This window comes from Dryobates pubescens, chromosome 15 (genome assembly GCF_014839835.1).
Source record: "Dryobates pubescens isolate bDryPub1 chromosome 15, bDryPub1.pri, whole genome shotgun sequence".
In the NCBI taxonomy this organism is placed as follows: Eukaryota; Metazoa; Chordata; class Aves; order Piciformes; family Picidae; genus Dryobates; species Dryobates pubescens.
In genome coordinates, this window is record NC_071626.1 from 132,803 (window position 1) to 146,920 (window position 14,118).

The following is a 14,118-nucleotide window of genomic DNA, read 5'->3' on the forward strand; positions in this document are numbered from 1 at the left end:
CACCATCCAGCAACTGAACATCTTTCCTAAACTGGGGGGCCCAGAACTGGACACAGGACTCAAGGTGTGGCCTAACCAGTGCTGAGCACAGGGCAGAATGACCTCCCTGCTCCTGCTGGCCACACTGTTCCTGATGCAGGCCAGGATGCCCTTGGCCTGCTTGGCCACCTGGGCACACTGCTGGCTCATGTTCAGCCTACTATCAACCAGTACCCCCAGGTCCCTCTCTGCCTGGCTGCTCTCAGCCACTCTGACCCCAGCCTGTAGCACTGCATGGGGTTGCTGTGGCCAATGTGCAGAACCTGGCACTTGGATGTGTTCAATCTCATGCCCCTGGACTCTGCCCATCTGTCCAGCCTGGCAAGGTCCCTCTGCAGAGCTCTCCTACCCTCTAACAGCTCAACTCCTGCTCCCAACTTGGTGTCATCTGCAAATTTGTTGATAACTGACTCAATGCTCTCATCCAGATCATCAATAAAGATGTTAAAGAGCATGGGGCCCGGCACTGATCCCTGGGGCACACCTCTAGTGCCTGGCTGCCAGCGGGATGTGGCACCATTCACCACCACTCTCTGAGCTCAGCCCTCTAGCCAGTTCCTAACCCAGCTCAGAGTGCTGGTGCCCAAGCCAGGGGCTGACAGCTTGGCCAGGAGTTTGCTGTGGGAGATGGTGTCAAAGGCCTTGCTGAAGTCCAGGCAGACTACATCCACAGCCTGCCCCACATCCACCAGGCAGTCACCTGGGCATAGAAGGGGATCAGGTTGGTCAGGCACGACCTGCCCTTCTTAAATCCGTGCTGGCTGGGCCTGATCTCTTGGCCATCCTGTAAGTGCTGTGTGATTGCACTCAAGATGACCTGTTCCATGATCTTGCCTGGCACTGAGGTCAGGCTGACAGGCCTGGAATTCCCTGGCTCATGCAACCGGCCCTTCTTGTGGATGGGCACCACGTTGGCAGCTTCCAGTCAACTGGGACCTCTCCAGTGAGCCAGGACTGTTGATTCTTGTATCAGACCCAAAACATCAGCTCTGGGTGTTGGTGCAGAGAAGGAAACTGACTGCCCAGTGTTGCTGTGTTCCTCCTAAAAGCAGCAACTGGCCAGCTGAGACTGAGCACCTTATTGAGCTGCCATAGTATGATCCCAGAGTGCTCTCTGCCACAACTGTGGTGTTTCCCTCTCTGTGTAACTGCTCTTCTCTGCAGCCCTTGTTGGAGGGGAGGTCTGTCCCTCTTCTGTGCCTCTCTGTGAAGCATCAGCTGGCTTCTCCCCCTTCCCCACACAGAGAACTGAGTGTCAATTCATGGCATCAGCACCGTTTGGGTTTTCTTTAGTGGCAGTTGATCCTGCTATTAAAGATGTTTTATTTTCCTTCCTTCTGTGCCTTGTGTTGCAGGTATGACTCTTTCACAGACTCTTCAAGGAATGAAATGAAGAGGAAGTTTGCTCTAACTATGGAATTTGTAGAAGAGTACTTGAAAGAAGTTGTCAATCAGCCCTTCCCTTTTGGAGACAAAGAGAAAAATAAACTTACATTTGAGGTAATTCTCAGCTACCTGCATCCCAGGTGCAATCCTATCCTTTCAAACCTTCCTAACCCTCAGGTCGGTTTCTGCTCTCTGTTGAAATTTAACTGACCAATTGCTTTGTCTAACTCTGAAAATCATGCAGTGTCGCTGGCCTTCGTGCAAGGCCTGTGTTTACGTCAGTGAGCTGTACCAACCTGAGTGCTCTCTGGATCTGAGTCTCTGTGAGAGCTGCAGTGTGCCTTGCACAGCCCAGTGCCACAAGGGTTGCCAAGACTTCCTTCATTTTTCATTCTCTTTCTCATAGGTGGTGCACCTGGCTCGAAACCTCATCTACTTTGGCTTTTACAGCTTCAGCGAGCTGCTGAGGCTGACCCGGACGCTGCTGGCGATTCTGGACATCGTTCAGGTCCCTATCTCGTCATACTTCGAGCGGCTGAGCAAGTTTCAGGATGGAGGTGGGAGAAGCAGCCATGGTTGATGTTCCCATCTGCAATTCACTATTTCCGTTGGAAATAACTTGTAGAATGTCTCATGATATGTCAGGGTTCTTTATTCACACATAAGCCTTTCTCTAGGTGCAGTTTGGTCTTCTAGATAGCTGATTTTAGTCGAACATGCAACTGCAGCCTAAGTCAGCTCTGAAAGATGAAATGACACAGTGGCATTTGCAGGCAAGCTGCAGAGTTGCCATGCTGCTTAGAGCTATTTAGTTAATGTTCCTTGGGAATGAGGATGATGGCTGATGATCCTTGAATTTATACTGCACGTGTCTTGGTGGTTTTGGATGCAACTCGAGTGCTGCACATCAGTCTGACAAAGCCCTTGTTGATCAGGTGTCTCAAGGCCCTGTTCAACCTAGCTTTCAACACCTCCAGGCTTGGCGTCCTCATGGCTTCTCTGGGCAGCCCACTGCAGCTCCTCACCATCCTCATGGGCAAGAGTTTCTTCCTAATGTCTAATGTAAATCCAGCTTCTTCCAGTCCAAAGCTGTCATCTTTCATCCTTCGCTCCGTGCCTTTGTACCCAGTCGCTCCCCAGTTCTGTAGCCACGCTTCAGATACTGAGGGCTGCTCTAAGGTCTCCCCAGTCTTCTTTTCTCCAGGCTGAACAGCTCCAACACTCTCAGGCTGTCCCCATAGCAAAGGTCCTCCAGACTCTGATCATCTTTTTAACTCTCTTTTCCTATTACTTCAGCAACATTAGGCGTCAGCCTGTAGCTGCAACTGGTGTCCTGAGGTTGTGAGGTGGATCATGAGAAGTCTGACCCAGCGAATGGGTGGCAGATCTGTGTTGTGGGCACTGTGGGCTTTTGGGGTTGTTTCTCCTCATTGGTTCTGTGGGCTGTATAAAATGTAGAAGTGATCTCACCTGCTGCCCTTAATGTCATGCATTAAGTTTTCTGTGAGGCTTACCTGAGGTCAGCTAGTTACTGAGCACTGAAAAATGGCTTAATGAAGAAATAAAGTGTGGCTCTTGGCCTGTTTATGGTAGCTTCTGCAGCCTTTACGAGCAAATTCTGTAGAGAACCTGTAAAAATTCATACCTCTTTCACAAACAGAGCTGTAAGGCTTAGTGCCTGTGGCAAATAATAGATGGCTTTACAGGGTTTGAGAGGAAATGTGTTCCTTTAGGCACTGAAGGGTTGTTATATGTCTTAAAAATGGCTGTAACTTCTCAGGCAGACAAATGAAACTGCGCGAAGCAGTGAAACTAAATCAACAAAAGCAGGGAGATGTAGAGCCCCAGGACAATGATTCCCTGCCACAGGATCTGCAGGGACTGCCACTGTTGCATCCAGAGAGGGCACTGACACTTGAAGAAGCCTGTGGCGGAGCATCAGTGTGGTTTTCCCTGGAATCCACAAAGTCAAAGCACTTTGGATTCCAGGTTCCCATTCAAGCAGACATCTGGAAACTGTCTGGTGTTAGCTGCTGCCTTAAAACCTGGCTGCGTGCACTTACGCTGAGGCTAGGTCAGTTTTGATTAGTTCCCTCAGCTGCTCCTCCCCAGCCCTGTTCTCCAGACCCTTCCCCAGCTTTGTTGCCCTTCCCTGGACCTGCTCCAGCCTCTCAATGTCCTTCTTGTAGGGAGGGCCCCAAAGCAGAACCCAGCACTCAAGGTGTGGCCTCTTCCAGTACTGAGTCCAGGGGCACAATCCCTGCCCTGCTTCTGGCTGTACCATTGCTGCTCCAGGCCAGGCTGCTGGTGGCCTTCTTGGCCACCTGGGCACTGCTGGCTCCTATTCAGCTGCTGGCACCCAGCACCCCAGGTCCTTTCCTGCTGGGCAGTTTCCAGCCACTCTGCCCCCAGCCTGGAGTGTTCATGGGGTGGTTGTGCCCCAGGTTCAGGACCCAGCACTTGGCCTTGTGGGATCTCATCCGACTGGCCTCAGCCCATGGATCCAGCCTGGCCAGGTCCCTCTGCAGAGTCTTGCTGCCCTCCAGCAGATGAACTCCCACCTAGCTTAGTGTCACCTTCAGACTGAGGGAGCCTCAATCCCCTCATCCAGCTCGTTGATGAAGATGTGTTGATAACATTCTCTGGTGTCTTGAGAATATCTGTGGCATAGAGGGCTACTGCCTGTGAGGGTATCAGCCAGCCTTGGAGGATGTCCTTGGAGGATTGTGCATGGTCCTTGGCCCTGGGCACTGGAGAGCAAGCTGAGGACACTGGGTAGGAGGAAGAGTCTGAAGGAAATGGATGAATTGTGAGTTGCCTTTGCAGTTGCTTTTCTTCCTGAGCGTGGTATCCTGTCAGTCACCATCCAGTCTGTGTTCCGTAGCAGATTCCTGTTGGCTTTTGCCTTCATTCTGCTGTTAGAGTTTTTGCAGCTAGTAAATGGCTTAGCAAGGGAATATATTTATGTAGAAAATGAAGTCTCAGGTTATCCCCTGCTTCCATAACTTGGATGGTTGTTATTTCCCCTGCTTAATTGACTCCTGTGAACAATCTTTCCTTCCCAGAGAGGCTGCTGTGCTGTCAGTCTTGCCAAATTGTATGGGATTGTGTACTGGAGTTCTGTGACTGATACTCATTAGGAAGTTGTGATCACTGTAATAAAGCCATGGAAGGAGATGCACAGTTGTCTTTTCAAACCATGACAAGTATTCTCCTCTTCACTCTTCCTGCAGCTCCTTTAAATTGCCACTTGTGCAGACACGCCCTGATTGCACTTCCACTGACCAACCTCGTGAGGCATGGGGCACTTCTGGTGGCTCCACTGCTGTGGCAGGTTCTTGGCACCTGACCTGTATTGGCAGATTGAGGAGCAGAGAGGGAGAACTGGGGAGAGAAAGGGAAAATGGGGGAAATGGAAGAAGGTTTGTGGGTGTTGCCTCGTGCTCTCCTCTGCTGGTCAGCCACAGCTCTACTTGCTGCCTGCCCTGGTGTAGCTCAGCTAACTCGCTGAGGCAGCAAGTTCATTTTCCCTTGGCCATTGGTATTCAGGAAGCACTGCAGAGCTGCAGCTAAGATCAGAGCCCTGTTACTTTAGTCGTGAGCATATGTACTAGAAGCTGGAATCTCTTTTATTGAGCTGCTGGGGTTTGTCTTGCGTTGTAGGCTTAGCTGACGCGAAGGCAGCTGCTGTTTAAGCCACAGTAACCTTTCTGCTTGCCTTACTTCAAGGACTCGTCCCCTTTCCTGCTGAGATAACTCTGTTAAAGCCAAGAGAACACAAAAACTTAGCAAGAAAAAGCAACTCTACTACTGGGCCCTGATGCTTGTGAGTGACAGATTTAAATCCATGCTTAATGTGGTCTAGACTTCCAAGGCTGGGCATATAACCCTGAGCACCTCGAGTGCAGGTTACCTGGGGATCTTCCGGAAGAGAAGCTACTGCCCACTCTTTATGTACCTGAATGATCCTTGAGGCTCCTTATGGAGAACCTCCCAGTCGTGAGATGCAGTTAGCTGTGCTGGGGGACTGCTGTCTAACCCTCAGAGATGGCTACATTCCACCAGCTCCCTACAAAAAGCCTTCCATGAAAAGAATGCCAAAGTGCTGCAGCTGCTGGGTTATTTTCACTCTGGGAATGTTCTCCCCAAGCCTGTTCTGCATTAATTGAAAACAACAGTCACCATCAGGCAGCTGCTCAAAAAGTCACAAACTGGACCAGGGGAGGTTCCACCTCAACATGAGAAGACACTTCTTTACTGTGAGGGTGCTGGAGGCTGCCCAGAGAGGTTGTGGAGTCTCTTTCTCCGGAGACTTCGCAGGCCCTCCTGGATGTGTTCCTGTGTGCCCTGCCCTGGGTGATCCTGCTCTGGCAGGGGGTTTGACTGGTTGGTCTTCAGAGGTCTCTTCCAACCCCTACCATTCTGTGATTTCTCCAAGATGGATTTGCCAAGACACCTTGTCTTACCACAGCTGTTGACTGCAGTCATGCGGTGTTGAGCCACTTCCCACCCCAGCTGTGAATCCTAAGCTGGATTCAGCAGAATGTTCTCTCACTGAGATCCTTTCCTGTGCATTCATGGGGTGCAGTTTGAAATGACAGTGACAATAAGCACCTCCTCAATCCTCCTCTGCTGTGCTGCTCTCCCTGTTCAGACCAGTGGCATGAAAGTAAATAACAGAGGAGTGTTGTGGGCAGAGGGTGTACCCTCTCACCAGTGCTGTTGGGAAGCAGCTTCACAGCTACTGTTTACTGGTTTGTCCCATCTTTTAGCACTGGTGTTTCATGGGTAAGGGGAAAGGACAGCAGTTATTTCTTTGTATTTCCCAGATGCTTTTATAGGCACCATCATCACACTGGCTGAGTGCTTCCCAGTCTGGCCTCTCACTGTCCCTTTTAGAGATGGAGAAAGTAATCTTCTCATTTATGGAGGTGATCCTGAAATGCAGAGTGTGGCTGATTCCTTGGTCATGGAGGGAGTTGATTCCCATCCTGTGCAGCACCCCAGTGGTAGCTGAGAAGTAAGCAAGATGTATCCTGTAGGCAAAATCCCAGCTTGCTTTCTCTGAGAACGTGGGGTCCACACAAAACATTGTCTGAATCCTTGTGCAGAATACATTACCTTTTTGGTTAACTTTACACCAACTGGACTTCAGTCCTAAGAGCTGGGCAGGAACTTTTCAGGATGAAGTGGAGTTCCTGTCCTTTATCTGGGACAAACTGCAGTTGTGTCTAGTTTTTGAGAAGAGTATCTCCTGGGCTGGTCTTGGACTTGAGTGGTTTCGTTGTCAGTGGTAACCCCAGGAACTCAAGCTGTTTTATCAAGAATTCCTGAGCTTTGCAGAGGGCAGTGCCTCAGTTCATAGTCTGCAGCTGAGTGGAAGGCATTTTGAAAACATGCTGAGAGAGAGGCTGGTGACTTCTCAGCTGGTATGTAGAGCAGGAGTATCACCAGCCACAAAGCAGCTGCAAAGCCTTGAGGTCTTGCTGAGGACTTACCCATCAGTGTTAAGGACAGGCTGATACGAGAGAAGTAATTTATTTCATGGTTTGAAGATGTAGAAGATGCAAAAAGTCGCTTTAACTGAAGCCACTTTAAGGGCTGAAGGTCCTCCACTTAGCTTGATGTGGGGGTGTACTGGACTGTGATCAGTACACGCTGGGAGAAGGAGGTGCCCGTGCTGCATTATTCCCCAGCTGTTTGGTGTGATTTGAAAGGAAAATTTGCAGCAGGAAGGGCATTTGAAATTACTTTGTTTGTGTTATGCTGGTGTAAACAGTGAGGAGAGCTCTCTGTGCCTGCCTGATACAAGGATCCAGCCCCTGGTTTGACTTCTGGCTTTCTATCCCTAGCATTGTGTAAAGTCAGAAATAATTTTTCCCCTTCTGTGCAGGGACCTGAAGAGTTATTTTCAGCAGCCCAGTTCAGAGTGATTGCAGAGCAGAGCAGATGCCAGATGGGCTTGGTTTTCAGTGTACCTGTTAGGGCTGTAAAGGACTTTGCCAACATGCCTCTGTGTGACACAGCTTTGCAAGCAAGCTTTGCTCACAGCCAGCGCACATCTGTTTGTTTCATGCACAGGAAACAATGTTATGAGGACCATCCACGGTGTGGGAGAGATGATGACCCAAATGGTGCTGAGCAGAGGATCTGTGTTTCCCATCAGTACCCCAGATGTACAGCCAAGCCTTCACCCAAGCAAGCAAGCCAGCACCTCAGACAGTGAAGATGTGATTGTGATGGACACGAAACTGAAAATCATTGAGATCTTGCAGGTAGTAATGGTTGGTGGATGTCACACCACAGCCATCTCATGGTGCTTTGCTTATCCACAGGGGCCAGTTCTGTTACCTACCTGCTTACTGTTCACTGGGCTGGTTGTGAAAACAACACTTTGCTGTGTGGAAGGATACTCCTCTGTGTGCACAAGGGTCCAGCTGTGGTCCTCTCTCTGGCACACCTGCTGTGCTTCTGAAGGAGGAGATTCTGTAGACACTCTGCTGTCGTAACTGTGCCAAGGTGGCACTTGTCCTGCCAGCTGCCTCTCTAAGGTTTTTTGGACAGTGTCTGTTTCCAGTCTCAGGAGCACTCCTCTCACACCAGGGTAGCTTGCTTGACTCTTCTGCTACAGCAGTTTGAGGAAGGGCGGAAGGGACCTAGACCCACAGAATGACAGAAGGGTGGGGGTTGGGAGGGACCTCTGTGGTGGGCAACCTCTGAAGATCATCCAGTCCAACTAACCTCCCCTGCTAGAGCAGGGTCACCCAAGCCTTGCATGCTCTTGGAGTTCGTATCAGGTTTGTGCCATGAAGAAAGAAATTACAGGAGACTGATGACTGTAATGGATTCTAGTTTCATAGTGGACACATTTACTTAAAAGAATTGACCCACTAATCAAAATAATAACATCCCCCTGTATGACCCAGCACAGGAAAGTCCCAACTCCTCTTACCAGACAGCAGAGGAAAGCCTTGATCTAAAGCTGCCTTTTCCTTCCAGTTCATCCTCAGCGTGAGGCTGGACTACCGAATATCCTACCTGCTGTCCATCTACAAGAGGGAATTTGGGGAAAGCAGTGGCACTGTGGACTGCTCTGCAGCATCCCCACCTGACACACCAGGGGCTGCCTCAGGTGGGTGTCACTGTTGTGTGGCAGTGCAGAGTGCTTCTGTGCAGGATGCAGCAAACGGGGAGCTTGGCCAGCCCTGGAAGGTGCAGGCTGCCTGAAGCTGGAAGGCTGAAGCGGAGAAATGAAACTTCTCAGGAATCCCAGAAAGCCAGGCCTGGCCTGGCCTCCTCCAGCACAAACAGGATTCCTGATCATTTACTCCTCCCAAAACACCGCACGGTGACAGAGGGGAGGGTAGATCATGAACAAGTGGTAGAGGATGGGTGAGGACAGATTGAAGTCAGGTGAATGTGGTGTGGGGATGGAGCTGCTTTCCTGGGAGCATTCCTGTACGCACAGAAGCACTCCACAGGCTGATTGATGTCTGTGTGGCCACCTGCAAGAAGGGCAGAGGTGCTGTGCATCAGAGGGACAGCTAAGGTCTGCTAAAGCTATTCCAGAGCACAGTGTGGTGACTTATCTGGGTGATGATAAACCTTCTAAAATCCACCTGTCTGCTTTGTGGGGAGTGGCAGATCTAGCACAAAATGCACGAGTTTCATGCTCTGTGTCCTTTGTGGGTCAGGAGTGGTGGTTTGTGCAGCTCCAGGCACCATGAGGCCCTGGTTTGTCACTACATTTTGGGTGTTCTCAGTGACAGTAATGCACAAGCTAGTTCTGCTCCATGTCCTGGTTCTTCCCTCCTGCTCTTGCAGAGAGTGAATTTCATCTGGCTGAGGATTGAGTGGTTGGACCCTGGCTTGCTAATAGCTGCTTGAAAGGCAAGCAGAGCTCTGCTCTGCTGTGCTGATTAAACACTGAGCTCTGCCTTGCTTTTGAAACTTGAATTTGTATTTTTTTTTTTCCAGCAGCTGTTCCTGACATAGATGAAATTGCAGCTCAGGCTGAAACCATGTTTGCTGGCAGGTACATGCTTTGAAGTTCTGCCTCTCTCTATATTTATCTGTTGGTTCACCTTTATATTTCTCATGGACAATCTCTGTTTGTTCTGTGCTTATGTTCACCTCCCTTTCTCTTCCTCTCTTCCCACATGACCCACACCTGGATGGAAAGGTGCCAGGAAAGACCTGGATTTCAAACAAGCAGACAGCCCTGTTGGTAGGGATCACTGAATCCTTCCAGCTGGAAAAGCCCTTTCGGATCACCCAGTCCAACCATTCTCTGACTCTATTGTTTTTGAGCTTAATTTATCTTAAATAAAATGTTGATAGCAGCTGAAGAGAGAAGGAGTGAAAAGGGCCAAATTAATCTCTGATGAAATGTTGTTTACTTGAATTAATTTGGATTGGGGATGAGCCTGGTACCATTTCTAGGAGGCATAAATGGGTTTTGCAGTGTGCATTTCAGTCACAGTGCCTGACAGCTCCATATACACGTGCATTTCCAGGTGCCTTCCAACCCCTAAGCCTGTGTGAGCCTCTGATGTCCATTCTGCTACAAGGTTGCTGCAGCACCACAGGGCTGTGGGACTGAAGTACTTAGAAACTACGTTAAAGTGGTGTTCAGAGCTTCCGTCCTGCAGCATCCTTGACTTGGTTTTAGGAGCTGTGTCAAAGGAGGATTGTGTATGAAAGCACATTCATGTCAAAAGCCTCTTTGCACTTGATTTGATCCTTCTTTCCCATTTCTGTTGCAGAAAGGAGAAGAATGCAGTTCAGCTGGATGATGAAGGGGGCAGAACTTTCCTACGAGTCCTCATTCACCTCATCATGCACGACTACCCGCCTTTGCTCTCGGGAGCTCTGCACCTGCTGTTTAAGCACTTCAGCCAGAGGGCAGAAGTTCTGCAAGCATTCAAACAGGTATGGATGAGCAGTGTCATGGCAGGCAAAGGCTTCCCAGAGGCTGCTTTGCTTACCTCAATTGCTGTGTGTAGCATGGCAGTGTTCTTCCTTAGAGGTTTGTTTGTTTCCTTAGCTGAACACGTGTGCCAGTGTGCATGGTAGCTGTGCACCCAGGAAGGCTTCTCTCTGGCACTGCATCCACACAAGGAGGGTCTGTGGTGACAGATGGCTCACACCCATCTCCCAGCAAGGTGTGCTATGGTGATCCCTCAGAGACACAGCTGTTGGCAGCCCATGTTCTGCAGTGTCAGCAGGAAGACTTCCCAGCCTTTCAAGACTCCTGAGGCTAGGCATAGAGTTCTCTTGTTATTCATGTGGTGTTTCTGGTTTCAGTTCATGTCTCTGCATTGTTCTCTGCTGCCTGATACAGATATGGCCAAAGAACAGGAAGGCAGGAGCAGAGCCAAGCCTGTTAGCAGCTTGTTTTCTCTCTGCCTGATGCTGGTGCATGTGCAGGCTCCATGTGTCAGTGGATTAGGATGGGGAGAGCTGAGTGACAGAGACCTCTCAGTTACGTAACCCGGAGTAGCATGTGTTGGTAAGACCATCTGATGCTCGCCTCAGAAGTTTGATTGCTGCTTGTCTCGTTGTTACATAAGATCTGGATGTTTCTCTTGTTTAGAAACAGCTGAGTGATAAAGACCTGGAAACCTTCCTTCAGTGCTGTTGCAGAGCAGCATTGTGGCCTCCCACCAGAGTATTGGTGTTAGGCCATGCTGGGTGGTTGCACACCCAGCTGCTGTTCCCAGGCAGGCATGGACTCAGTAGCTGAACATCACTTTGTGAAGCATGGAAAAGGTTAATTACTGAATAAACAAAAAAAGGCTGTAGAGAACATGAACTGTGAATGTCTCAGTGTTCTTGGCTGCCATGGGAAGAGGCAGAGATGTGGTTTAGCACCAGCCTTGGGAGAGTTAGAGAATGGCTGGACATAAGCCATGGTCTTTTCCAACCAAACCAGCTCTGTTACTCTTTGTGACTGTCACCTTTTACATAAGTGTCATTTCTTAACAGTGCTCATGGCTGTGCTGCAGACTCTTGTTAGGGTTTTTGGAATATTACCTTCATTAATTGCCCTGGTAGAGCAAAGAGCATTGCAAAGATTGGAAATGTGTGGAGCATGCTAGATCAAGAACTGCAAGCAGCAGTGAAAAAAACCAGCAAATAATCTTAGCACTACAAAAAAGTGAGGCTAATCTTAGTAAGAGGCAGCAGGTCAGGTGCTGAGAGATGTTGTGAAGCCAGGAGTTAGTTGGTGAACTATATTCAAACACACTTTCCCCAGCTGGCCTTAGCAGTGTTTCAGTCTGTTACTGTGCAGTGTTTGAGGTGATGCAGGTGAGCATCAACGCTGCAGCCACCTGACTTCTGCTGCCCTGATTCCTTCTCCTATCATCCTTTTGTTTTCTTGGAAGAACCGTGGCAGTGGGAGGAGCTGTTTCCACCTGTTCTGCTTTCATACCACATAACTAACTTTGCTGGCTTGATACTATGAGGGTCCCAACTGGTGCACAGAGCTCAAGAGCTTGGAAAGCTGTGCCAGTGCAGGAGAAGTTTCACTGTGTACTGAAGCAGGAGAGATAATGTTGTGGAAGTTGTAACTGTCCTGTTTTGGGCAGCTACGGCCTCCATCTCTGTTAAAGGTTCTTTGATGAATGTGGACTGAAAAGGCTGCATGTGAGATGGTTCAATTTCACAGAGAAAGTGACATAAAGCCCTTGGGAAGGGCTCAGAATGGAAACTGTGAAGCAAATTCCCAGGCATAAGTGCTGGTGCTACTGCTTTAAGAGGTTTACACTGTTCTCTATTTCCAGGTCCAGTTGCTGGTGTCTAATCAAGATGTTGATAACTACAAGCAAATCAAGGCTGATCTTGATCAGCTACGTCTGACTGTAGAAAAATCAGAACTGTGGGTTGAGAAGAGCAGCAGTTATGAGAGTGGAGAGGTGGGTGACAATCAAACCAAAGGGGGAGAAGAGCCAATAGAGGTGAGTTTAAAACCTTTGCTCTTAGCACTGCTTCAGGATTGACTGGTAGTTTAATGAACAGCTACAAGTTGGTGGTCAGGTCAATCAAAGCAGCAAAGCAAGAACATGCGGTGTTCCAGCTGAGCTTCAGGAAGAGAGTAGGAAATACAACCTCTTTTATCAATGCATTCAGTGTCCCAACTGCCTGCACGTGTCACAGAGCTGCCTGCCTGGCTAGGTGCAAGCCACTGTGTTTGTCACAGCTGCGTGGCCAGGGATGTGACCTAGGGAACACAAGCTGCCAGTTGTGCTGACTTGCTGGAAGAAAGGAGCAGACAGTATCTGTTCCTGCAGCTAAGGGAGAAGAGCACAGTCAAACATCACAAGGAACTGCACTGTCCACAAAACATAAGACTGACAGAAGGACCCTGGGGTTTTCTGAGCCTTGCTATACCACATACATATCCTGCCATACATTGTGGTTTCAGAACTTATAACTTGGATCTGGAACCATGGAGGCCTGATTATAAAACTAAAACTAAGAAAGTGAATTTTGGTTTTCAGTCACAGTTGAAGGCTTTAAGAAATTCCCCAACTCTAGTCTATGAAAATGCAAGAGTTGCTGTGGCTGAGGTTTGGACCATAACAGTAGATAGGTTTTCCCACCAATATTTAGTTCCGCTTTTCCTTTTTCATCAGAGGAAACGGGGAGAGGTGAGCAGCTGTGATTTCTGACACAGCACTTTCCTTATTCTGTTCCTTGGTGGCAGGAAATTGGGCAAGGAAGTCACCAGGGGAAATTTAGTAGGAAGCCAGGTGGAGATTGTGCAGCATTGTGAAGCCAATGCACTGAGGAAAAGTAGGAGCTGTGGAGAAGAAACAGGATGTTTGCAGGTGTCTGTGGCACACACTTGGCCTTTCAGATGAGAAAGCAGATTTTAGGTGGCTTTGTATGGCAGAAAATCCAATGCTTCAAGAGAGATTCCTCATTCCTTGGGACAGTGTAGGTCCTACCCTAACTCATCTGAATTTAGTGGTGTCAGCGCTGGGGAGGAGTCTGGACTTTGTGACCTTGGGTATGTGGGATTTCCTCAAGCATAGCTCAAGTAGGAAAGAAAATGTTCCTTTCTGTATTTAGTGAATGGAAAAGGAAATGGGGAAGCAGGACATGGAATTGCTGCTGGATGTTTAGGGGGCTTTTTACCTCTTACACATTTTAAAGTGTAGAGAGGTCCTTTGCATCCCTACTGATGGCAGAGAACCTCCATGAAAACTGTAGACTGGAATGAAATTCACACTGGATAATACATAGAATAAACCAGGTTGGAAGAGACCTTCAAGATCATCGCGTCCAACCCATCAACCAATCCAACACCGCCCAAGCAACTAACCCACAGCACCAAGTACCCCGTCAAGAGGAGGGGAGAAGGCGATGTGCTAGGAACAGAAACATCTCTGACCAGGGTGTTGTCAGTGTTCTGCTCCTGTGAGGCAGCCCCGTGCCTGCAGGGATTAGTAGTGCAGGACATCATCTCTAGCAGTTCGAGAGAGTCTTCTCTCAGAACAATTGCCTGCAGTCTGCACAACTGCTTGCAGCATCTGGTGGTGATTCCCTCAGAGCTGTGCCAGGTTACAGTAGCTCAGAATCTTTCCAGTATTTTTTTCCACTGTTACCTTAATCTTTTACACTCAGGAAGTGTAAAAGTCTTACCTGGCAAAGCCACTTTAGATAGTGAACATTCTCTTTGAGATC

General features: G+C 48.9%; 1 protein-coding gene across 1 annotated transcript in view; it reads left to right on the forward strand.

Annotated features, from left to right (window-relative positions):
- Positions 1-14,118, forward strand: part of ITPR2 (inositol 1,4,5-trisphosphate receptor type 2) — a 177,266-nt gene that overhangs the window by 70,682 nt on the left and 92,466 nt on the right. The window contains exons 20-26 of the mRNA XM_054168078.1: positions 1,395-1,539; positions 1,832-1,982; positions 7,507-7,700; positions 8,425-8,557; positions 9,403-9,460; positions 10,191-10,356; positions 12,213-12,386. Coding sequence (XP_054024053.1) covers positions 1,395-1,539; positions 1,832-1,982; positions 7,507-7,700; positions 8,425-8,557; positions 9,403-9,460; positions 10,191-10,356; positions 12,213-12,386 — 1,021 coding nt within the window. The remainder of the gene's footprint in view (positions 1-1,394; positions 1,540-1,831; positions 1,983-7,506; positions 7,701-8,424; positions 8,558-9,402; positions 9,461-10,190; positions 10,357-12,212; positions 12,387-14,118) is intronic.